At 46.5% G+C, this 26,528-nt stretch overlaps 1 protein-coding gene across 1 annotated transcript in view; it reads right to left on the bottom strand.

The window, feature by feature from the left end:
- LOC140427338 (regulator of G-protein signaling protein-like) overlaps positions 1-26,528 on the bottom strand; it is a 194,056-nt gene that overhangs the window by 149,545 nt on the left and 17,983 nt on the right. Inside the window, exon 2 of the mRNA XM_072512889.1 lies at positions 7,451-7,524. Within this exon, the coding sequence (XP_072368990.1) occupies positions 7,451-7,524 (74 nt within the window). The remainder of the gene's footprint in view (positions 1-7,450; positions 7,525-26,528) is intronic.

The raw sequence follows: 26,528 nt of genomic DNA, 5'->3' as shown, positions 1-26,528 counted from the left end.
TTCTGATTGGCGGGGTGTATCGTGAGGGAGCAGCGCCTTACCGTATCCGGGTGTATAAAGCTCTCGGTGCTCCCAGAGTCCAGCAGGTAAGAGGTCACATGGCCGTCGACTTTCATACTGGTGGATGCGTTGATCAGGTTATGCGGGCGAGACTGATCGAGTGACATGGAAGCGAGCCTTGGTTGGTCGTCAGGTAATGGGGCGGCCATTGAGTTCAGATCTTGGAACGCTGGTGGTGTCCATGTGCTGAGGGGTAGACAAGATGGCGGCGCTCAGAGATCTTGGGGGTTACAAAATGGCGGCGCCCATGGAACGCACATTGCGGGGGTGGAGCAAGATGGCGGCGCCCATGAAACGCACATGTCGCGCTGAGAGGAAGATGGCGGCGCCCACTGATCGCACATGGTCTGGGCGGGGAGGAAGAGATGGCGGCGCCCATTGTCTGTGACTGGGGGGGTGAGGGCGATCGCAGCCACCGAGCGAGCCTGGCACACCGTGGCGAGGTGGCCCTTCTTCCCGCAGGCTTTACAAATGGTAGCGCGGGCCGGGCAGCGTTGGCGGGGGTGCTTTTGCTGGCCGCAAAAGTAGCATCGAGGCTCCCCGGGGTTTGCTGGCTGGCGTATAGCGCAGGCGTATTGGCTGGGCAGTGCCCTCTGGGCAGCTAGGGCGGCTGCCTATGAGGTCCATGAAGCGTAGGAGGAGTGGGCCGCGCGGTTGGGGGCATAGGACTGGACGTTGCACAGTGCGACCGTCATGGAGAGCGCTAGCGTTTTAGTCTCTGCGAGGTCGCGTGTGGCCCCTTGTAGGAGCCACTGACGTATGATATCTGACCCAATTCCAGTCAGAAAGGCGTCCCTCATAAGGAGGTCGGAGTGTTCCTTAGCTGTAACGTCCTGGCAGTCCCAGTCCCGGACTAGTGGGATTAGGGCCCTCCAGAAGTCTTCTATGGACTCACCCGGTAGTTGAGAACGAGTTGCGAGTGCGTGCCTGGCGAAGAGCGTGTTTGTCTTCTGCTCGTAATTGTCCTTGAGTCGAGTCATGGCTTCGCCGTAGTTTGGCGCATCCTGGATCAGCGGGAAGACTTTGGAGCTCAGCCTGGAATATAAGATATGGATCTTCTGAGCCTCTGGAACAGGGGTCGGCGCCGCGTTGATATACGCTTCAAAGCAAGCTAGCCAGTGCTGGAAGGCCTTTCTGGCGTCGCTTGAGTGCGGATCCAGCTGCAGGCGATCTGGTTTAATACGGAGGTCCATCCTTCGAAACCGATACCAATAAGTTGAGGCACGATCAATTTGACTTAAAGACGAAAGTTGAATCCAAACTGAGGCTTTATTGGTATCAGATGTGTGGCCTCCCACAGCAGCTGGCAAAATGGCTGCAAGCTGGAGGACACACATATTTATACCCCGCCTCCTGGGCGGAGCCAGCAGGCAGTGGCCACAGGCGAACCTGTAGTGCAGGTTCTATCGTACATCCTCTAATATAAGTACAAAAGTGGTTTACCACACTTTGTATGTGACCCAGAGCTTCGCAGGGTACAGCATACCAAAGCGTACGCCATTCTTTTACAGGGCTGCTTTTTTCTGTTAAACTCAGCCCGTTTCCTGGCCAGGTCCACCCCAATGTCCCGGGATATCCTAATAGTATGTCCTTCCCAGCTGCAGTTTTTGGACTGCCTGGCCCAGCGCAGGATTCTTTCTCGGTTCTGGTACCGGTGCAGTTTGGCTATTGCTGCCCTCGGTTGTTCCCCAGCTTTGGGTTTTGGGTGCAGCAACCGGTGTGCTCTGTCTATTTCTGGTGGGTTGGGGAAAGGCTCCCTTCCCACCAGGTTGCCTAGCATCTCGGTCACGTATACCGTGGGGTCCCTGCCTTCGATCCCCTCTGGTAGGCACACAATCCGCAAGCCTGAATGTCCGCTTTTATCTCACCCTTTATCTCCTGTTGGTGCTCCTTCAGTGCCTTGGTGAAGGTTGCCTTCCAGCACCCCCCCCCCCCCCCCCCAACCCTCCCCCCCCCCCCCGATGCGGGAGGAGCTTGTTCCTGTCTGTCTTACTCCTGTTGATTTGGTAAAACTTGTGCTTCGCTGCCTATTGCGCTGCTGGGCTCGTCCGAGTGTGGTCGTCCCTGGCCCCTCCCACTCCTGGTCTCTGCTCGGCCCCTAGTTTGGCTTTTTCCGGGCATTTTTTCTTATATTGCCCGTCTCTTTCTTCCTCTAACTTACTAGAGTTGGGGAATGAGTTACTGCGTCTTTTTTGGCGAGTTATCGTAGAAAAGTGACTATTTTTCACACCACACTACATGTGTCCAGCACCCCCCATGGAGGCTGGACACAGCCCTCCTCATCGACAAGGCATTCCGCGAAAGAATGTCACAAGCCATTGACGGGTATGTAACCTGCAACATTGGGAGGCACTGAAGGCGGTCATAAGGGGGGAAATAATTGCATACAAGACAGTCAGGGATAAGGAGAGGGCAGCTGGGCAGCGGATGGTTGGCTCCATATTAGAAGTGGATCGGCGATAGTCCACACTGGGATTCCCCCACTGGGAAGTACTGACGGAGGGGCAAAAACTACAAATGGAATTCAACTTGCTCTCCACTGGAAAAGCAGTGAACCAGCTCTGCCGACACAGGGGACCTTCTATGAGCACGGAGACAAGGCTGGCCACCTGCTGGCTCACCAGCTGAGAAAGCAGGCAGCCACGAGGGAAATAGCTTGGGTGAAGGATGGGAGAGGCAAGCTAGTCACAGCACCACATGAGATCAACGAGGCCTTTGTGACTTTCCACCGAGAGCTGTACTCTTCTTTTTTATTTAAATTTAGAGTACCCAATTCATTTATTCCAATTAAGGGGCAATTTTTCATCATAGGATCACAGAATTTCCAGTGCAGGAGGCGGCCATTCAGCCCATCGCGTCTGCACCGGCTCTTGGAAAGAGCACACCACCCCAGCCCATACCTCCACCCCATCCCCACACCTCCACCCTATCCCCGTAACCCCAACGAACCTTTTTTGGACATTAAGTGCAATCTAGCATGGCCAATCCACCTAACCTGCACATCCTAGGACTGTGGGAGGAAACCGGAGCACCCGGAGGAAAACCACACAGACACGGGGAGAACGTGCAGACTCCGCATAGACAGTGACCCAAGCCGGGAATCGAACCTGGGACCCCGGAGCTGTGGAGCAACTGTGCTAACCACTGTGCTGCCCTTTAGCGTGTCCAATTTAGCCTGGCCAATCTACCTACCCTGCACATCTTTGGGTTGTGGGGGCAAAACCCACACAAACACAGGAAGGATATGCAAACTCCACATGGATAGTGAGCCAGAGCCGGGATCGAACCTGGGACCTCAGCGCCGCGAGGCTGCAGTGCTAACCACTGCGCCATCGTGCTGCCCTTGTTGTACACTTCTGTGTCCCTGGAGGGGGCCTCGAAGATGAAACAGTTCCTTGCCGGGCTGGACATACCAGTCATGGGGAGGAGAGAAAGCAGGGCCTAGAAGCACCATTGGGACTGGGAGAAGTCATGGAGAGTATCCACTCAATGCAGCCGGGGAAGGCATCGGGTTCAGACGGATTCCCAGTGGACCTTTTGCGACAGCACTGGCCCCGCACCTGTGGGAGATATTCAATAATTCGCTGTCGAGAAGGTACTTCGGCACAGGCCTCGATATCACTGATCCCTAAAATAGACAAAGACCCGACGGAGGCGGGTCATGACCCCACCCAGGGTGGGAACACCAGAAGTGATCATCTCCCTGAACGCAGAGATAGCCTTTGAAAGAGTTAAATGGAGTTACCTCATGGAGGTACTGGAACCATTTGGGTTGGGCCGAGGTTCACCTCGTAGGTGAAACTACTGTACAGTGCTCACATGGCGAGCTTACGGACAAACACCATTGCTCTAAATACTTCTGGCTGCACAGAGGAACGAGGCAGGGATGTGTCCCCACTGCTATTTGCCCTGACAATCGAGCCACCAGCCATCGCTCTCAGATCAGCGAAGGAGTGGGGAGGCATCCAGAGGGGAGACAGGGAACATAGAGTACTCTATGCAGATGACTTGTTCCTCTATGACTCGAATCCCCTAGCCAGCATGGGAGGTAAATGGAACTCCTAAGACAGTTTGGAGCCTTCTCAGGTTACAAACTTAACCCGAGCAAAAGTGTAAATCTTCCCCGTGAACCCACAAAGGGGAGTAATCCGAGCTGGGGAAGCTGCCATTCAAGTTGGCCCAAACCAAATTCCGCTACCTGGGGATCCAAATAGCCCACAACTGGACACGGACCCACAAATGGAACCTCACAAGTCTGGTGGAGGAGGTAACGAGGGACCTGAGGAGATGGGACTCACTCCCGCTCTCCCTGGCAGGGAGAGTGCAGACAATCAAAATAAACGTGCTCCCCAGGTTCCTCTTCCTGTTCAGATCCCTTCCGAACTTCATCCCCAAGGCCTTCTTCACTAAGATAGACAAACTAATCATGGCATTTGTGTAGGGGGTGGGCGGGGGGGAAGAACCCAAGGATTAGAAAGAGTGTACTGAAAAGGAGGAGGAACATGGGGGGCTTGGCCCTCCCAAGCCTCCTATTCTACCATGGGCAGCTACCGCAGAAAGAGTTTGGGGATGGCACAAGGAGCCGGGAGCAGAATGGGTTAAAATGGAGGAGAGCTCCTGCACAGGGACATCCCTCCGAGCACTGGCCACAGCCCCACTCCCATCCCCCCCAGCCAGGTACTCAAGAAGCCCAGTGGTAGTGGTCACCCTGAGAATGTGGAACCAACTGAGACACCATTTTGGTCAACCATGGCCCTCCATCTGCAAGGACCATAAATTCCCCTCCGTGACTATGGATGCCACCTTTAAAAGGTGGAGGCAGGTTGAAGGGGAACTGATGGAAGGGGAACTGACGGTAGGGGACTTAGATGGCAGAGTAGTGACCCTGGGGCAATACACGGACAAGCTCCAGCTCCCAAAAGAGAATGAGTTACATTATATGCAAATAAGGAATTACCTCCGAAAGGCAACAGCAACGTCCCCCAGCTAACAGGATACTGCCTACTGGACAGACGTCTGACCGCAGGCAAAGTAGGGGACGTTAACTGTGCCGACACTTACGGATGTCCACTAGAGGAGGTACGGTCACCACTGGATGAGACGTGGGAGAAGTGGGAGGGAGAGTTAGGCACAGAGATAGGGAATGACTCTGGATCGAAGCACCACACAGGGCAAACTCCACCCCCACGAGCGCAGGGCTGAGCCTAATGCAGCTAAAGGTGGTGCACAGGACGCACCTAACCAGAACTCAAATGAGCAGGTTCTTCCCAGAGGTGGAGGACAAATGTGAGTGGTACCAGGGAGGCCCCGCCAACTGCACCCACATGTTCTAGTCTTGCCCCAGACGCGCACTGGATAGCCTTTTCCAAGGCCATGTCCAAGGTTGTGGGGGTGAGTATGGAGCCATGCCCACCATGGCGGTCTTTGGGGTATCAGAGCAGCGAGAGCTCTTTATGGGGAAAGGGGTGGATTCCCTAGCCTTTGCCTCCTTTGTCCCTCCCGAAGACTCCTGCTCGGCTGGGGACCAGCAGCGTCACCCAAGGCCGCAGACTGGCTGTCCGGCTTGGCAGAGTTTCTCAAACAGGAAAAAATAAAATTCGCCATTCAGGGATCGGAGGAAGGATCCCACAGCGCGTGGAAGCTATTCACCAGCCTGTTCCGAGACCTGTTCGTGACCAGCGACCAATAAGTGAGGGGGAAGGGAGGGCAGACCAAATCAGACAGTGGAGGGAGAAAAGAAAGGGGGAGGGAGGGGAAAGGCGGGGGGGTGGGTAGAGGAAAGGATGGGGGGGGGGGGGGCAGGAGCAGGGGAGACAATGCTAAGGAAAACACAGGGCAAGCAGGGCAGGGGAAACAGAAGGGCCAAAGGGTGAGAGCACACATGGGGGAGACCACAGCGACCACTGCAGCAATGCCGAAGCACGTCTGGCCTCCACAAACACTCCCTCTGATATGTTCTAGCACCAGGAGGCAACAGTATCATAACTAAAACAGTATGGTTGTGGCAGCTAACCTACAGGGGGCTCAAAGATAGGAGTTCCCACACCTGTACATATGTTCCTTTGCTTGAATAATAATTCATTATTTCCTTTGTTTTATGATTTTTGTGTGTACTGTTGTTCTTTTTCCTTATATATTTTTCTGGTTTTTCATGGCAAATGCCACTGTAAATAATTATGAAATCAATTAAAAATACTTCAAAAATCAAAGAATGGGGGGGTTGTAGGATTGGAGGATACACGGATAGGGAGGGATGAGGCCATGGGGGGGATTTGAACAAAGGATGAGGATTTTACAATTGAGGAACTGCGAAGAGCCAATGGAGTTGAGCGAACACAGGGGTAAGAAATAAATGTGTGTTTTGGTTAAGCTTTTACTGGAGAGAGAGTTAAGAGCCCTCAAGTGATCTTTCTGAATAGGGTCAGGATGGGAAAGGAGAGACAATCCCTTTTTTAAAATAAAATTCCTTGACAGTTCAAAAATTGTTGGTTGCCTTGTTTTTAACTTGAGTTGATGGGTGATTCACACATTTATGTCCATCTGAAAACACCCTGCTTGGAGTTTCTCCACATTCTCCCCGTGCCTGCGTGGGTTTCGCCCCCACAACCCAAACATGTGCCTGGTAGGTGGATTGGCCGCGCTAAATTGCCCCTTAATTCGATAAAAATGAATTGGACATTCTAAATCTGTATTTTTTTTTTAATGTAAATTTAAAAATGTTTTTAAACATCCTGCAGAAAATGAACTACCTTCTGAACAGGGTAACATCGCAGCTTGTGATGTGGAAAGTGGAACAGCAAATTGGGGCACAGCAAGATCCCGCAAGCAGCAAAGCAAAAATCAGGGGCGGGATTCTCCGTCCCGCCAGTCCTGTTTTCCGCCACGGCGCACGCCCGCCGGCAGCGGGATTCTCCGTTCCCGCAGCCAACCACTGGGGTTTCCCATTGTGGCCACCCCCACGCCATCGGGTGGGCGTAGGTGCGATGCCAGTGAAGCAGAGGATCCTGCAGATGGAAAATTCTGCAGCAGATCATCTGTTCAAGGAGGGATTGGTTGAGAGGTAAATTGTGGCCATGAAACAGGAGGAGAGTTTCCTGGCTCGTCCACGCAGTGCAATATGTGATGTCCAGCTGAGCGGGCAGGCACTGCGTCAATATGATATTCCATCGGAAATGTGGCATCTCTGACAATGCTACATTCCCTCAGTCGTGCCACACAATAACATCAAAATGCTGGAAAAGTACGAGAAACAATAATTTAAAAGCAGGAGAACAGAACGAATGAAATATTCCTTGTGAAATGAATCGAACTATCCTATCCACACACTGAAGCAGCAGCTTAAGTGCTTTATAACGGGTTCCTAATGATTTATTCAACTCCCAACACTTACCGGCAAGCTGAGGAACGTGTTTAGGAAGTCCACAAATATGTCATTTTTAAGTAGCTCTTGGAAATTGGGCCGGCCTGAAACACAAGGATCATAGAGAGAGGTCAAACAGGGCGGGATGGTCCCAGATACCAAATCACAATCAGGGTGGTGGCTGTTGCAGAGCCTGCAAGGAGAGGCGGCGGGGTAGGGGGGGGGGGGGAAGGGGGGGTTGCTCTTTGCGTTTTTTAACGAACTGTCAACCAGCACCACCAATCAAAATACTGCAAAAAGCAGACAAACAAAATGAAGAAAGACAACAATTCGTAGATTCCAATCTGTTTCTACTCAGTCCCAGGTATCTGTTATTCCTGATATAAACCACCCGAACCCTCGATTAGATTCCAGTCTGTAACTCATTCCCGGTATCTGTTATTCTGTATATAAACCACCCAAATCCCTCGATTAGATTCCAGTCTGTAACTCACTCCCGGGTATCTGTTATTCTGTATATAAACCACCCAAATCCCTCGATTAGATTCCAGTCTGTAACTCACTCCCGGGTATCTGTTATTCTATATATAAACCACCCAAACACCTCGATTAGATTCCAGTCTGTAACTCACTCCCGGGTATCTGTTATTCTGTATATAAACCACCCAAACCCCTCGATTAGATTCCAGTCTGTAACTCACTCCCGGGTATCTGTTATTCTGTATATAAACCACCCAAATCCCTCGATTAGATTCCAGTCTGTAACTCACTCCCGGGTATCTGTTATTCTATATATAAACCACCCAAATCCCTCGATTAGATTCCAGTCTGTAACTCACTCCCGGGTATCTGTTATTCTGTATATAAACCACCCAAATCCCTCGATTAGATTCCAGTCTGTAACTCACTCCCGGGTATCTGTTATTCTATATATAAACCACCCAAACCCCTTGATTAGATTCCAGTCTGTAACTCACTCCCAGGTATCTGTTATTCTGTATATAAACCACCCAAACCCCTCTATTAGATTCCAGCCTGTAACTCACTCCCGGGTATCTGTTATTCTATATATAAACCACCCAAACCCCTCGATTAGATTCCAGTCTGTAACTCACTCCCGGGTCTCTGTTATTCTATATAAAAACTACCCACACCCCTCGATTAGATTCCAGTCTGTAACTCACTCCCGGGTATCTGTTATTCTATATATAAACCACCCAAACCCCTCGATTAGATTCCAGTCTGTAACTCACTCCCGGGTATCTGTTATTCTATATATAAACCACCCAAACCCCTCGATTAGATTCCAGCCTGTAACTCACTCCCGGGTATCTGTTATTCTATATATAAACCACCCAAACCCCTCGATTAGATTCCAGTCTGTAACTCACTCCCGGGTCTCTGTTATTCTATATAAAAACTACCCACACCCCTCGATTAGATTCCAGTCTGTAACTCACTCCCGGGTATCTGTTATTCTATATATAAACCACCCAAACCCCTCGATTAGATTCCAGTCTGTAACTCACTCCCGGGTCTCTGTTATTCTATATATAAACTACCCACACCCCTCGATTAGATTCCAGTCTGGAACTCACTCCCGGGTCTCTGTTATTCTATATATAAACCACCCAAATCCCTCGAATAGATTCCAGTCTGTAACTCACTCCCGGGTATCTGTTATTCTATCTATAAACGACCCAAACCCCTTGATTAGATTCCAGTCTGTAATTCACTCCCGGGTATCTGTTATTCTATCTATAAACCACCCAAACCCCTTGATTAGATTCCAGTCTGTAACTCACTCCCGGGTCTCTGTTATTCTGTACATAAACCACCCAAAGCCCTCAATTAGACTCTAGTCTGTAACTCACACCCGGGTATCTGTTATTCTATATATAAACCACCCAAACCCCTCGATTAGATTCCAGCCTGTAACTCACACCCGGGTATCTGTTATTCTATATATAAACCACCCAAACCCCTCGATTAGATTCCAGTCTGTAACTCACTCCCGGGAATCTGTTATTCTATATATAAACCACCCAAACCCCTTGATTAGATTCCAGTCTGTAACTCACTCCCGGGTATCTGTTATTCTATACATAAACCACCCAAACCCCTCGATTAGACTCCAGTCTGTAACTCACACCCGGGTATCTGTTATTCTATATATAAACCACCCAAACCCCTCGATTAGATTCCAGCCTGTAACTCACACCCGGGTATCTGTTATTCTATATATAAACCACCCAAACCCCTCGATTAGATTCCAGTCTGTAACTCACTCCCGGGAATCTGTTATTCTATATATAAACCACCCAAACCCCTCGATTAGATTTAAGTCTGTAACTCACTCCCGGGTATCTGTTATTCTATATATAAACCACCCGAACCCCTCGATTAGATTCCAGTCTGTAACTCACTCCCGGGTATCTGTTATTCTATATATAAACCACCCAAACCCCTCGATTAGATTCCAGCCTGTAACTCACACCCGGGTATCTGTTATTCTATATATAATCCCACCCAAACACCTCGATTAGATTCCAGCCTGTAACTCACACCCGGGTATCTGTTATTCTATATATAAACCACCCAAACCCCTCGATTAGATTCCAGTCTGTAACTCACTCCCGGGTATCTGTTATTCTATATAGAAACCACCCAAACCCCTCAATTAGATTCCAGTCTGTAACTCACTCCCGGGTATCTGTTATTCTACATATAAACAACCCAAATGCCTCGATTAGACTCCAGTCTGTAACTCACGCCCGAGTATCTGTTATTCTATATATAAACCACCCAAACCCCTCGATTAGATTCCAGTCTGTAACCCACTCCCGGGTATCTGTTATTCTCTATATAAACCACCCAAACCCCTTGATTAGATTCCAGCCTGTAACTCACACCCGGGTATCTGTTATTCTACATATAAACAACCCAAATGCCTCGATTAGACTCCAGTCTGTAACTCACGCCCGAGTATCTGTTATTCTATATATAAACCACCCAAACCCCTCGATTAGATTCCAGTCTGTAACCCACTCCCGGGTATCTGTTATTCTATATATAAACCACCCGAACACCTCGATTAGATTCCAGTCTGTAACTCACTCCCGGGTATCTGTTATTCTATATAGAAACCACCCAAACCCCTTGATTAGATTCCAGCCTGTAACTCACTCCCGGGTATCTGTTATCCTATATATAAACCACCCAAACCCCGAGATTAGATTCCAGCCTGTAACTCACTCCCGGGTACCTGTTATTTTATATATAAACCACCCAAACCCCTCGATTAGATTCCAGACTGTAACTCACACCCGGGTATCTGTTATTCTATATATAAACCACCCGAACACCTCGATTAGATTCCAGTCTGTAACTCACTCCCGGGTATCTGTTATTCTATATAGAAACCACCCAAACCCCTTGATTAGATTCCAGCCTGTAACTCACACCCGGGTATCTGTTATTCTATATATAAACCACCCAAACCCCTCGATTAGATTCCAGTCTGTAACTCACTCCCGGTATCTGTTTTTCTATATATAAACTACCCGAACCCCTCGATTAGATTCCAGTCTGTAACTCACTCCCGGGTATCTGTTATTCTATATAGAAACCACCCAAACCCCTCAATTAGATTCCAGTCTGTAACTCACTCCCGGGTATCTGTTATTCTATATATAAACCACCCGAACCCCTCGATTAGATTCCAGCCTGTAACTCACTCCCGGTATCTGTTTTTCTATATATAAACTACCCAAACCCCTCGATTAGATTCCAGTCTGTAACTCACACCCGGGTATCTGTTATTCTATATATAAACCACCCGAACCCCTCGATTAGATTCCAGTCTGTAACTCACACCCGGGTATCTGTTATTCTATATATAAACCACCCAAACCCCTCGATTAGATTCCAGTCTGTAACTCACTCCCGGGTATCGGTTATTCTATATATAAACCACCCGAACCCCTTGATTAGATTCCAGTCTGTAACTCACTCCCGGGTGTCTGTTATTCTATCTATAAACCACCCAAACCCCTTGATTAGATTCCAGTCTGTAACTCACTCCCGGGTCTCTGTTATTCTATACATAAACCACCAAAACCCCTCGATTAGATTCCAGCCTGTAAATCACTCCCTGATATCTGTTATTCTATATATAAACCACCCAAACCCCTCGGTTAGATTCCAGTCTGTAACTCACTCCCGGGTATCTGTTATTCTATATATAAACCACCCGAACCCCTCGATTAGATTCCAGTCTGTAACTCACACCCGGGTATCTGTTATTCTATATATAAACCACCCAAACCCCTCGATTAGATTCCAGTCTGTAACTCACTCCCGGGTATCGGTTATTCTATATATAAACCACCCGAACCCCTTGATTAGATTTAAGTCTGTAACTCACTCCCGGGTATCTGTTATTCTATATATAAACCACCCGAACCCCTCGATTAGATTCCAGCCTGTAACTCACACCCGGGTATCTGTTATTCTATATATAAACCACCCGAGCCCCTCGATTAGATTCCAGCCTGTAACTCACACCCGGGTATGTGTTATTCTATATAGAAACCACCCAAACCCCTCAATTAGATTCCAGTCTGTAACTCACTCCCGGGTATCTGTTATTCTATATATAAACCACCCGAACCCCTCGATTAGATTCCAGTCTGTAACTCACACCCGGGTATGTGTTATTCTATATATAAACCACCCAAACCCCTCGATTAGATTCCAGTCTGTAACTCACTCCCGGGTATCGGTTATTCTATATATAAACCACCCAAACCCCTTGATTAGATTCCAGTCTGTAACTCACTCCCGGGTATCTGTTATTATATTTATAAACCACCCTAACCCCTCGATTAGATTCCAGCCTGTAACTCACACCCGGGTATCTGTTATTCTATATATAAACCTCCCAAACCCCTCGATTAGATTCCAGCCTGTAACTCACTCCCAGGTATCTGTTATTCTATCTATAAACGACCCAAACCCCTTGATTAGATTCCAGTCTGTAATTCACTCCCGGGTATCTGTTATTCTATCTATAAACCACCCAAACCCCTTGATTAGATTCCAGTCTGTAACTCACTCCCGGGTCTCTGTTATTCTGTACATAAACCACCCAAAGCCCTCAATTAGACTCTAGTCTGTAACTCACACCCGGGTATCTGTTATTCTATATATAAACCACCCAAACCCCTCGATTAGATTCCAGCCTGTAACTCACACCCGGGTATCTGTTATTCTATATATAAACCACCCAAACCCCTCGATTAGATTCCAGTCTGTAACTCACTCCCGGGAATCTGTTATTCTATATATAAACCACCCAAACCCCTTGATTAGATTCCAGTCTGTAACTCACTCCCGGGTATCTGTTATTCTATACATAAACCACCCAAACCCCTCGATTAGACTCCAGTCTGTAACTCACACCCGGGTATCTGTTATTCTATATATAAACCACCCAAACCCCTCGATTAGATTCCAGCCTGTAACTCACACCCGGGTATCTGTTATTCTATATATAAACCACCCAAACCCCTCGATTAGATTCCAGTCTGTAACTCACTCCCGGGAATCTGTTATTCTATATATAAACCACCCAAACCCCTCGATTAGATTTAAGTCTGTAACTCACTCCCGGGTATCTGTTATTCTATATATAAACCACCCGAACCCCTCGATTAGATTCCAGTCTGTAACTCACTCCCGGGTATCTGTTATTCTATATATAAACCACCCAAACCCCTCGATTAGATTCCAGCCTGTAACTCACACCCGGGTATCTGTTATTCTATATATAATCCCACCCAAACACCTCGATTAGATTCCAGCCTGTAACTCACACCCGGGTATCTGTTATTCTATATATAAACCACCCAAACCCCTCGATTAGATTCCAGTCTGTAACTCACTATCGGGTATCTGTTATTCTATATAGAAACCACCCAAACCCCTCAATTAGATTTCCAGTCTGTAACTCACTCCCGGGTATCTGTTATTCTACATATAAACAACCCAAACCCCTCGATTAGATTCCAGTCTGTAACTCACTCCCGGGAATCTGTTATTCTATATATAAACCACCCAAACCCCTCGATTAGATTTAAGTCTGTAACTCACTCCCGGGTATCTGTTATTCTATATATAAACCACCCGAACCCCTCGATTAGATTCCAGTCTGTAACTCACTCCCGGGTATCTGTTATTCTATATATAAACCACCCAAACCCCTCGATTAGATTCCAGCCTGTAACTCACACCCGGGTATCTGTTATTCTATATATAATCCCACCCAAACACCTCGATTAGATTCCAGCCTGTAACTCACACCCGGGTATCTGTTATTCTATATATAAACCACCCAAACCCCTCGATTAGATTCCAGTCTGTAACTCACTCCCGGGTATCTGTTATTCTATATAGAAACCACCCAAACCCCTCAATTAGATTCCAGTCTGTAACTCACTCCCGGGTATCTGTTATTCTACATATAAACAACCCAAATGCCTCGATTAGACTCCAGTCTGTAACTCACGCCCGAGTATCTGTTATTCTATATATAAACCACCCAAACCCCTCGATTAGATTCCAGTCTGTAACCCACTCCCGGGTATCTGTTATTCTCTATATAAACCACCCAAACCCCTTGATTAGATTTCAGCCTGTAACTCACACCCGGGTATCTGTTATTCTACATATAAACAACCCAAATGCCTCGATTAGACTCCAGTCTGTAACTCACGCCCGAGTATCTGTTATTCTATATATAAACCACCCAAACCCCTCGATTAGATTCCAGTCTGTAACCCACTCCCGGGTATCTGTTATTCTATATATAAACCACCCGAACACCTCGATTAGATTCCAGTCTGTAACTCACTCCCGGGTATCTGTTATTCTATATAGAAACCACCCAAACCCCTTGATTAGATTCCAGCCTGTAACTCACACCCGGGTATCTGTTATTCTATATATAAACCACCCGAACCCCTCGATTAGAATCCAGTCTGTAACTCACTCCCGGGTATCTGTTATTCTATATATAAACCACCCGAACCCCTCGATTAGATTCCAGCCTGTAACTCACTCCCGGGTACCTGTTATTTTATATATAAACCACCCAAACCCCTCGATTAGATTCCAGACTGTAACTCACACCCGGGTATCTGTTATTCTATATATAAACCACCCGAACACCTCGATTAGATTCCAGTCTGTAACTCACTTCCGGGTATCTGTTATTCTATATAGAAACCACCCAAACCCCTTGATTAGATTCCAGCCTGTAACTCACACCCGGGTATCTGTTATTCTATATATAAACCACCCAAACCCCTCGATTAGATTCCAGTCTGTAACTCACTCCCGGTATCTGTTTTTCTATATATAAACTACCCGAACCCCTCGATTAGATTCCAGTCTGTAACTCACTCCCGGGTATCTGTTATTCTATATAGAAACCACCCAAACCCCTCAATTAGATTCCAGTCTGTAACTCACTCCCGGGTATCTGTTATTCTATATATAAACCACCCGAACCCCTCGATTAGATTCCAGCCTGTAACTCACTCCCGGTATCTGTTTTTCTATATATAAACTACCCAAACCCCTCGATTAGATTCCAGTCTGTAACTCACACCCGGGTATCTGTTATTCTATATATAAACCACCCGAACCCCTCGATTAGATTCCAGTCTGTAACTCACACCCGGGTATCTGTTATTCTATATATAAACCACCCAAACCCCTCGATTAGATTCCAGTCTGTAACTCACTCCCGGGTATCGGTTATTCTATATATAAACCACCCGAACCCCTTGATTAGATTCCAGTCTGTAACTCACTCCCGGGTGTCTGTTATTCTATCTATAAACCACCCAAACCCCTTGATTAGATTCCAGTCTGTAACTCACTCCCGGGTCTCTGTTATTCTATACATAAACCACCAAAACCCCTCGATTAGATTCCAGCCTGTAAATCACTCCCTGATATCTGTTATTCTATATATAAACCACCCAAACCCCTCGGTTAGATTCCAGTCTGTAACTCACTCCCGGGTATCTGTTATTCTATATATAAACCACCCGAACCCCTCGATTAGATTCCAGTCTGTAACTCACACCCGGGTATCTGTTATTCTATATATAAACCACCCAAACCCCTCGATTAGATTCCAGTCTGTAACTCACTCCCGGGTATCGGTTATTCTATATATAAACCACCCGAACCCCTTGATTAGATTTAAGTCTGTAACTCACTCCCGGGTATCTGTTATTCTATATATAAACCACCCGAACCCCTCGATTAGATTCCAGCCTGTAACTCACACCCGGGTATCTGTTATTCTATATATAAACCACCCGAGCCCCTCGATTAGATTCCAGCCTGTAACTCACACCCGGGTATGTGTTATTCTATATAGAAACCACCCAAACCCCTCAATTAGATTCCAGTCTGTAACTCACTCCCGGGTATCTGTTATTCTATATATAAACCACCCGAACCCCTCGATTAGATTCCAGTCTGTAACTCACACCCGGGTATGTGTTATTCTATATATAAACCACCCAAACCCCTCGATTAGATTCCAGTCTGTAACTCACTCCCGGGTATCGGTTATTCTATATATAAACCACCCAAACCCCTTGATTAGATTCCAGTCTGTAACTCACTCCCGGGTATCTGTTATTATATTTATAAACCACCCTAACCCCTCGATTAGATTCCAGCCTGTAACTCACACCCGGGTATCTGTTATTCTATATATAAACCTCCCAAACCCCTCGATTAGATTCCAGCCTGTAACTCACTCCCAGGTATCTGTTATTCTATCTATAAACGACCCAAACCCCTTGATTAGATTCCAGTCTGTAATTCACTCCCGGGTATCTGTTATTCTATCTATAAACCACCCAAACCCCTTGATTAGATTCCAGTCTGTAACTCACTCCCGGGTCTCTGTTATTCTGTACATAAACCACCCAAAGCCCTCAATTAGACTCTAGTCTGTAACTCACACCCGGGTATCTGTTATTCTATATATAAACCACCCAAACCCCTCGATTAGATTCCAGCCTGTAACTCACACCCGGGTATCTGTTATTCTATATATAAACCACCCAAACCCCTCGATTAGATTCCAGTCTGTAACTCACTCCCGGGAATCTGTTATTCTATATATAAACCACCCAAACCCCTTGATTAGATTCCAGTCTGTAACTCACTCCCGGGTATCTGTTATTCTATACATAAACCACCCAAACCCCTCGATTAGACTCCAGTCTGTAACTCACACCCGGGTATCTGTTATTCTATATATAAACCACCCAAACCCCTCGATTAGATTCCAGCCTGTAACTCACACCCGGGTATCTGTTATTCTATATATAAACCACCCAAACCCCTCGATTAGATTCCAGTCTGTAACTCACTCCCGGGAATCTGTTATTCTATATATAAACCACCCAAACCCCTCGATTAGATTTAAGTCTGTAACTCACTCCCGGGTATCTGTTATTCTATATATAAACCACCCGAACCCCTCGATTAGATTCCAGTCTGTAACTCACTCCCGGGTATCTGTTATTCTATATATAAACCACCCAAACCCCTCGATTAGATTCCAGCCTGTAACTCACACCCGGGTATCTGTTATTCTATATATAATCCCACCCAAACACCTCGATTAGATTCCAGCCTGTAACTCACACCCGGGTATCTGTTATTCTATATATAAACCACCCAAACCCCTCGATTAGATTCCAGTCTGTAACTCACTATCGGGTATCTGTTATTCTATATAGAAACCACCCAAACCCCTCAATTAGATTTCCAGTCTGTAACTCACTCCCGGGTATCTGTTATTCTACATATAAACAACCCAAATGCCTCGATTAGACTCCAGTCTGTAACTCACGCCCGAGTATCTGTTATTCTATATATAAACCACCCAAACCCCTCGATTAGATTCCAGTCTGTAACCCACTCCCGGGTATCTGTTATTCTCTATATAAACCACCCAAACCCCTTGATTAGATTCCAGCCTGTAACTCACACCCGGGTATCTGTTATTCTACATATAAACAACCCAAATGCCTCGATTAGACTCCAGTCTGTAACTCACGCCCGAGTATCTGTTATTCTATATATAAACCACCCAAACCCCTCGATTAGATTCCAGTCTGTAACCCACTCCCGGGTATCTGTTATTCTATATATAAACCACCCGAACACCTCGATTAGATTCCAGTCTGTAACTCACTCCCGGGTATCTGTTATTCTATATATAAACCACCCAAACCCCTTGATTAGATTCCAGCCTGTAACTCACACCCGGGTATCTGTTATTCTATATATAAACCACCCGAACCCCTCGATTAGAATCCAGTCTGTAACTCACTCCCGGGTATCTGTTATTCTATATATAAACCACCCGAACCCCTCGATTAGATTCCAGCCTGTAACTCACTCCCGGGTACCTGTTATTTTATATATAAACCACCCAAACCCCTCGATTAGATTCCAGACTGTAACTCACACCCGGGTATCTGTTATTCTATATATAAACCACCCGAACACCTCGATTAGATTCCAGTCTGTAACTCACTCCCGGGTATCTGTTATTCTATATAGAAACCACCCAAACCCCTTGATTAGATTCCAGCCTGTAACTCACACCCGGGTATCTGTTATTCTATATATAAACCACCCAAACCCCTCGATTAGATTCCAGTCTGTAACTCACTCCCGGTATCTGTTTTTCTATATATAAACTACCCGAACCCCTCGATTAGATTCCAGTCTGTAACTCACTCCCGGGTATCTGTTATTCTATATAGAAACCACCCAAACCCCTCAATTAGATTCCAGTCTGTAACTCACTCCCGGGTATCTGTTATTCTATATATAAACCACCCGAACCCCTCGATTAGATTCCAGCCTGTAACTCACTCCCGGTATCTGTTTTTCTATATATAAACTACCCAAACCCCTCGATTAGATTCCAGTCTGTAACTCACACCCGGGTATCTGTTATTCTATATATAAACCACCCGAACCCCTCGATTAGATTCCAGTCTGTAACTCACACCCGGGTATCTGTTATTCTATATATAAACCACCCAAACCCCTCGATTAGATTCCAGTCTGTAACTCACTCCCGGGTATCGGTTATTCTATATATAAACCACCCGAACCCCTTGATTAGATTCCAGTCTGTAACTCACTCCCGGGTGTCTGTTATTCTATCTATAAACCACCCAAACCCCTTGATTAGATTCCAGTCTGTAACTCACTCCCGGGTCTCTGTTATTCTATACATAAACCACCAAAACCCCTCGATTAGATTCCAGCCTGTAAATCACTCCCTGATATCTGTTATTCTATATATAAACCACCCAAACCCCTCGGTTAGATTCCAGTCTGTAACTCACTCCCGGGTATCTGTTATTCTATATATAAACCACCCGAACCCCTCGATTAGATTCCAGTCTGTAACTCACACCCGGGTATCTGTTATTCTATATATAAACCACCCAAACCCCTCGATTAGATTCCAGTCTGTAACTCACTCCCGGGTATCGGTTATTCTATATATAAACCACCCGAACCCCTTGATTAGATTTAAGTCTGTAACTCACTCCCGGGTATCTGTTATTCTATATATAAACCACCCGAACCCCTCGATTAGATTCCAGCCTGTAACTCACACCCGGGTATCTGTTATTCTATATATAAACCACCCGAGCCCCTCGATTAGATTCCAGCCTGTAACTCACACCCGGGTATGTGTTATTCTATATAGAAACCACCCAAACCCCTCAATTAGATTCCAGTCTGTAACTCACTCCCGGGTATCTGTTATTCTATATATAAACCACCCGAACCCCTCGATTAGATTCCAGTCTGTAACTCACACCCGGGTATGTGTTATTCTATATATAAACCACCCAAACCCCTCGATTAGATTCCAGTCTGTAACTCACTCCCGGGTATCGGTTATTCTATATATAAACCACCCAAACCCCTTGATTAGATTCCAGTCTGTAACTCACTCCCGGGTATCTGTTATTATATTTATAAACCACCCTAACCCCTCGATTAGATTCCAGCCTGTAACTCACACCCGGGTATCTGTTATTCTATATATAAACCTCCCAAACCCCTCGATTAGATTCCAGCCTGTAACTCACACCCGGGTATCTGTTATTCTATATATAAACCACCCAAACCCCTCGATTAGATTCCAGTCTGTAACTCACTCCCGGGAATCTGTTATTCTATATATAAACCACCCAAACCCCTCGATTAGATTTAAGTCTGTAACTCACTCCCGGGTATCTGTTATTCTATATATAAACCACCCGAACCCCTCGATTAGATTCCAGTCTGTAACTCACTCCCGGGTATCTGTTATTCTATATATAAACCACCCAAACCCCTCGATTAGATTCCAGCCTGTAACTCACACCCGGGTATCTGTTATTCTATATATAATCCCACCCAAACACCTCGATTAGATTCCAGCCTGTAACTCACACCCGGGTATCTGTTATTCTATATATAAACCACCCAAACCCCTCGATTAGATTCCAGTCTGTAACTCACTCCCGGGTATCTGTTATTCTATATAGAAACCACCCAAACCCCTCAATTAGATTCCAGTCTGTAACTCACTCCCGGGTATCTGTTATTCTACATATAAACAACCCAAATGCCTCGATTAGACTCCAGTCTGTAACTCACGCCCGAGTATCTGTTATTCTATATATAAACCACCCAAACCCCTCGATTAGATTCCAGTCTGTAACCCACTCCCGGGTATCTGTTATTCTCTATATAAACCACCCAAACCCCTTGATTAGATTCCAGCCTGTAACTCACACCCGGGTATCTGTTATTCTATATATAAACAACCCAAATGCCTCGATTAGATTCCAGCCTGTAACTCACACCCGGGTATCTGTTATTCTATATATAAACCACCCAAACCCCTCGATTAGATTCCAGTCTGTAACTCACTCCCGGGTATCTGTTATTCTATATAGAAACCACCCAAACCCCTTGATTAGATTCCAGCCTGTAACTCACACCCGGGTATCTGTTATTCTATATATAAACCACCCGAACCCCTCGATTAGAATCCAGTCTGTAACTCACTCCCGGGTATCTGTTATTCTATATATAAACCACCCAAACCCCTCGATTAGATTCCAGACTGTAACTCACACCCGGGTATCTGTTATTCTATATATAAACCACCCGAACACCTCGATTAGATTCCAGTCTGTAACTCACTCCCGGGTATCTGTTATTCTATATAGAAACCACCCAAACCCCTTGATTAGATTCCAGCCTGTAACTCACACCCGGGTATCTGTTATTCTATATATAAACCACCCAAACCCTTCGATTAGATTCCAGTCTGTAACTCACTCCCGGTATCTGTTTTTCTATATATAAACTACCCGAACCCCTCGATTAGATTCCAGTCTGTAACTCACTCCCGGGTATCTGTTATTCTATATAGAAACCACCCAAACCCCTCAATTAGATTCCAGTCTGTAACTCACTCCTGGGTATCTGTTATTCTATATATAAACCACCCGAACCCCTCGATTAGATTCCAGCCTGTAACTCACTCCCGGTATCTGTTTTTCTATATATAAACTACCCAAACCCCTCGATTAGATTCCAGTCTGTAACTCACACCCGGGTATCTGTTATTCTATATATAAACCACCCGAACCCCTCGATTAGATTCCAGTCTGTAACTCACACCCGGGTATCTGTTATTCTATATATAAACCACCCAAACCCCTCGATTAGATTCCAGTCTGTAACTCACTCCCGGGTATCGGTTATTCTATATATAAACCACCCGAACCCCTTGATTAGATTCCAGTCTGTAACTCACTCCCGGGTGTCTGTTATTCTATATATAAACCACCCAAACCCCTTGATTAGATTCCAGTCTGTAACTCACTCCCGGGTCTCTGTTATTCTATACATAAACCACCAAAACCCCTCGATTAGATTCCAGCCTGTAAATCACTCCCTGATATCTGTTATTCTATATATAAACCACCCAAACCCCTCGGTTAGATTCCAGTCTGTAACTCACTCCCGGGTATCTGTTATTCTATATATAAACCACCCGAACCCCTCGATTAGATTCCAGTCTGTAACTCACACCCGGGTATCTGTTATTCTATATATAAACCACCCAAACCCCTCGATTAGATTCCAGTCTGTAACTCACTCCCGGGTATCGGTTATTCTATATATAAACCACCCGAACCCCTTGATTAGATTTAAGTCTGTAACTCACTCCCGGGTATCTGTTATTCTATATATAAACCACCCGAACCCCTCGATTAGATTCCAGCCTGTAACTCACACCCGGGTATCTGTTATTCTATATATAAACCACCCGAGCCCCTCGATTAGATTCCAGCCTGTAACTCACACCCGGGTATGTGTTATTCTATATAGAAACCACCCAAACCCCTCAATTAGATTCCAGTCTGTAACTCACTCCCGGGTATCTGTTATTCTATATATAAACCACCCGAACCCCTCGATTAGATTCCAGTCTGTAACTCACACCCGGGTATGTGTTATTCTATATATAAACCACCCAAACCCCTCGATTAGATTCCAGTCTGTAACTCACTCCCGGGTATCGGTTATTCTATATATAAACCACCCAAACCCCTTGATTAGATTCCAGTCTGTAACTCACTCCCGGGTATCTGTTATTATATTTATAAACCACCCTAACCCCTCGATTAGATTCCAGCCTGTAACTCACACCCGGGTATCTGTTATTCTATATATAAACCTCCCAAACCCCTCGATTAGATTCCAGTCGGTAACTCACTCCCGGGTATCTGTTATTCTATATATAAACCACCCGAACCCCTTGATTAGATTCCAGTCTGTAACTCACTCCCGGGTATCTGTTATTATATTTATAAACCACCCAAACCCCTCGATTAGATTCCAGTCTGTAACTCACTCCCGGGTATCTGTTATTCTATATATAAACCACCCAAGCCCCCCTATTAGATTCTAGTCTGTAACTCACTCCCGGGTATCTGTTATTCTATCTATAAATCACCCGAACTCCTCGATTAGATTCCAGTCTGTAACTCACTCCCGGGCATCTGTTATTTTATATATAAACCACCCAAACCCCTCGATTAGATTCCAGTCTGTAACTCACTCCCGGGTATCTGTTATTCTATATATAAACCACCCAAACCCCTCTATTAGATTCTAGTCTGTAACTCACTCCCGGGTATCTGTATTCTATATATAAACCACCCGAACCCCTCTATTAGATTCCAGTCTGTAACTCACTCCCGGGTATCTGTATTCTATATATAAACCACCCAAACCCCTCGATTAGATTCCAGTCTGTAACTCACTCCCGGGTAACTGTTATTCTATCTATAAACCACCCAAACCCCTTGATTAGATTCCAGTCTGTAATTCACTCCCGGGTATCTGTTTTTCTATATATAAACCACCCGAACCCCTCGATTAGATTCCAGTCTGTAACTCACTCCCGGGTATCTGTTATTCTATATATAAACCACCCGAACTCCTCGATTAGATTCCAGTCTGTAACTCACTCCCGGGTACCTGTTATTCTATATATAAACCACCCGAACCCCTCGATTAGATTCCAGTCTGTAACTCACACCCGGGTATCTGTTATTCTCTATATAAACCACCCGAATCCCTCGATTAGATTCCAGTCTGTAACTCACTCCCGGGTATCTGTTATTCTATATATAAACCACCCAAACCCCTCGATTAGATTCCAGTCTGTAACTCACTCCCGGGTATCTGTTATTCTATCTATAAACCACCCAAACCCCTTGATTAGATTCCAGTCTGTAATTCACTCCCGGGTATCTGTTATTCTATATATAAACCACCCGAACCCCTCGATTAGATTCCAGTCTGTAACTCACTCCCGGGTATCTGTTATTCTATATATAAACCACCCGAACTCCTCGATTAGATTCCAGTCTGTAACTCACTCCCGGGTACCTGTTATTCTATATATAAACCACCCGAACCCCTCGATTAGATTCCAGTCTGTAACTCACACCCGGGTATCTGTTATTCTCTATATAAACCACCCGAACCCCTCGATTAGATTCCAGTCTGTAACTCACTCCCGGGAATCTGTTATTCTATATATAAACCACCTGTCATAATATCCACTCATGTATATAATGAGGTGCAGACAGGCAGTGATTGGCACACAGGATAACCAATGAACACACATGACACATAACAACCAATCACCAGACAGGACACCACCACTATAAAGAACACAGGGCATCAAGACTCTCCCTCTCTCACAGGACACAGCTACTGAGATAGTTAGAGTGCACAAGCAAGTGAGCACTATCACCATGAGGTAGAGAGTTAGTCTGGTCAAGCCAGTGGGAGGTTATTAGTCAGATTGATAGAGTGTCAACTCACAGCAGACTATGTACAGCAATCAGGAAGTTCAATAAAACAGTGTTGGATCATCGCCCGTGTCAGAAGCCTGTTGCAGTCAACGTTGAACCAACTTACTGGTACCAGAGTGCTATTAATCCTAACAAACCTAACTCGAGTGCATCTGCAATGACCAGCAAGCAGCCATCCAGCGGCATGGAGAAGATCCAGCCTCCTTTGCAACTCCGGATCTCCGGCAACCTCGGCGCCAACTGGAAAGTCTTCAAATAAAAGTTCCTCCTGCACATCGAGGCCTCCGACCTTGAGGCAGCATCGGATGCCAGAATGATTGCACTGTTCCTGTCGACTGCGGGGGATCACGCCATCCACATTAATAACTCGCTTACGTTTGCCGATGGCGAAGACAAGACAAAGTTCAAGACAGTTCTGCTGTAATTCGACAGCCACTGCGACATTGAGGTGAATGAGAGCTTTGAACGATACATCTTCCAACAGAGGCTTCAGGGTAAGGATGAACCTTTTTAGTCCTTCTTGACCCATCTCTGCATCCTAGCGCAGTCATGTAATTATGACTCAACAACTGATTCCATGATCCGGGATCAGATCGTTTTCGGGGTCCAGTCCGACTCCCTGCGGGAGCAGCTCCTCAAAATCAAACAGTTGACTCTCTCCGTCGCCATCGAAACGTGCGTTGTCCATGAGCATGCCAGAAATCGCTACTCCCTCATCAGGGCGGCAGAAACTGCAAAACTGGCCTCCCACGCGGCAGAAAGGGTGCAGGCCATAGCGAAAATGCAAGGCCTGAGCATCGAGGAGAGTGGCAGTTTCGCGCACTTTTCTCGGGTCCCCACGCATGCGCGCCACGACCGGGTGGACAATGAGGCCGAAGATCGTCGGTCGATCGCACTGCGCATGCGCGATGGCGCACAAAACGTGCTGACGTCAGCGTCATGACGTGTCCGAATTGTGGCTCCGCCCATTTAAAGCGGCAATGTCCAGCCAAAGGCAGGCGATGTCTACAGTGTGGAAAGCCTGGGCACTACGTGGCCTTCTGCTGGACCGCTCCACCGAACAACAGCCAGCGATCCCAGCTGCAGCGCAGACGTGACCGCTGCGTACAATAAGGCATGGAGGATTCTGATCCAGACAACCCAACGGATCCCGATGCCGACTGCCTCGAGTCTCCATATCGGGTGGGCATCATCACCACACGCGAGTTGGTCTCTACCGTGCCTGCCAACCGCCTTTCGATCCTCAGTGTGGATCCTGACGACGAGTGGTGTGCTGTCATCACGGTCAACCAGTCTCGCATCCGATTTAAATTGGTCATTGGTGCGTCTGCTAACCTCATATCACAGTCGGAACTCGACAGCATCCGAGACCAACCTAGCATTCTTCCACCAGCCTACCAGCTCCTTGACTACAATGGTAATGCCATAGCTGCCAGTGGGTCATGTCAGCTAGGTGCCTCTCACAAGGCAATCAAGGCAACATTGAGATTCGAGATCGTCCGGCCTGACAAGGCATCCCTGCTCGGTGCTCAAGCATGCAAACTCCTAAATCTTGTACAGCGAGTTCATGCCATGTCCTCGACACCGGCGACGGCCTCGCCCAATGCGAATCTCCAGGCTGAGATAGACGACATTCTCACACAATACCAGTGTGTTTGATGGGATGGGCACGCTCCCATATAGCTACAAGATATTGCTAAAGTCAAATGCCACCCCAGTCATCCATGCACCACGCCGGGTGCCGGCTCCCCTCAAGGATCATCTGAAAACGCAGCTACGAGAGCTCCAAGACCAGGGCATCATCTCAAAGGTCACAGAACCCACAGACTGGGTCAGCTCCATGGTCTGTGTCAAGAAACCCTCTGGCAAACTCCACATTTGCATTGATCCCAAAGACCTAAATCGCAACATCATGCGAGAGCATTACCCGATCCCGAAGCGTGAAGAATTGACCTGTGAGATGACTCACGCCAAATTCTTTACCAAGCTGGACGCCTCCCGTGGCTTCTGGCAAATTCAGCTGGACGAGTCCAGTCGGAAGCTGTGCACGTTTAACTCCGTTCGGCAGGTATTGCTACAACCGCATGCATTTTGGTATCATATCAACTTCCAAAGTATTTCATCGCATAATGGAGCAAATGATGTAGGCATCGAGGGGGTGCGAGTTTATGTGGATGACGCGATCATCTGGTCCACGACGCCTGAGGATCACATTGCTCGCCTCAAACAGGTTTTCCAGAGGATTCATGAGAATGGCCTCCAGCTGTAAGGTTTTCGGGCAATTCGGCCCTTTTGGAGAAACTCAGAGACTGTAAACTGACTTTTCAGCCAAGAGAACAGAACCAGTTTTCCCAGCAGGCTTGGTCCGCTGAGCTGAGTAGGGACATAAGTACATAAATATTTACAAACACCCCCCTAGGAGCTACAAGGAAGAAGGAGCCAGACAACAAGATAACATCAAAACACAGACAAAGGGGCACGGGAATACACAGGAGGCTTGCATGCAAGCAGGACAATGGGATGGTCATAGCCCCATGCAAATGTAAATGACCTGGCCTCCACCAGAGCAGAATCCAATTAAC

The sequence above is a fragment of the Scyliorhinus torazame genome, chromosome 7, assembly GCF_047496885.1.
Source record: "Scyliorhinus torazame isolate Kashiwa2021f chromosome 7, sScyTor2.1, whole genome shotgun sequence".
Lineage (NCBI taxonomy): Eukaryota > Metazoa > Chordata > Chondrichthyes > Carcharhiniformes > Scyliorhinidae > Scyliorhinus > Scyliorhinus torazame.
Note: the sequence above shows the minus strand (reverse complement) of the source record. Positions and strands in the feature narration are given on the sequence as shown.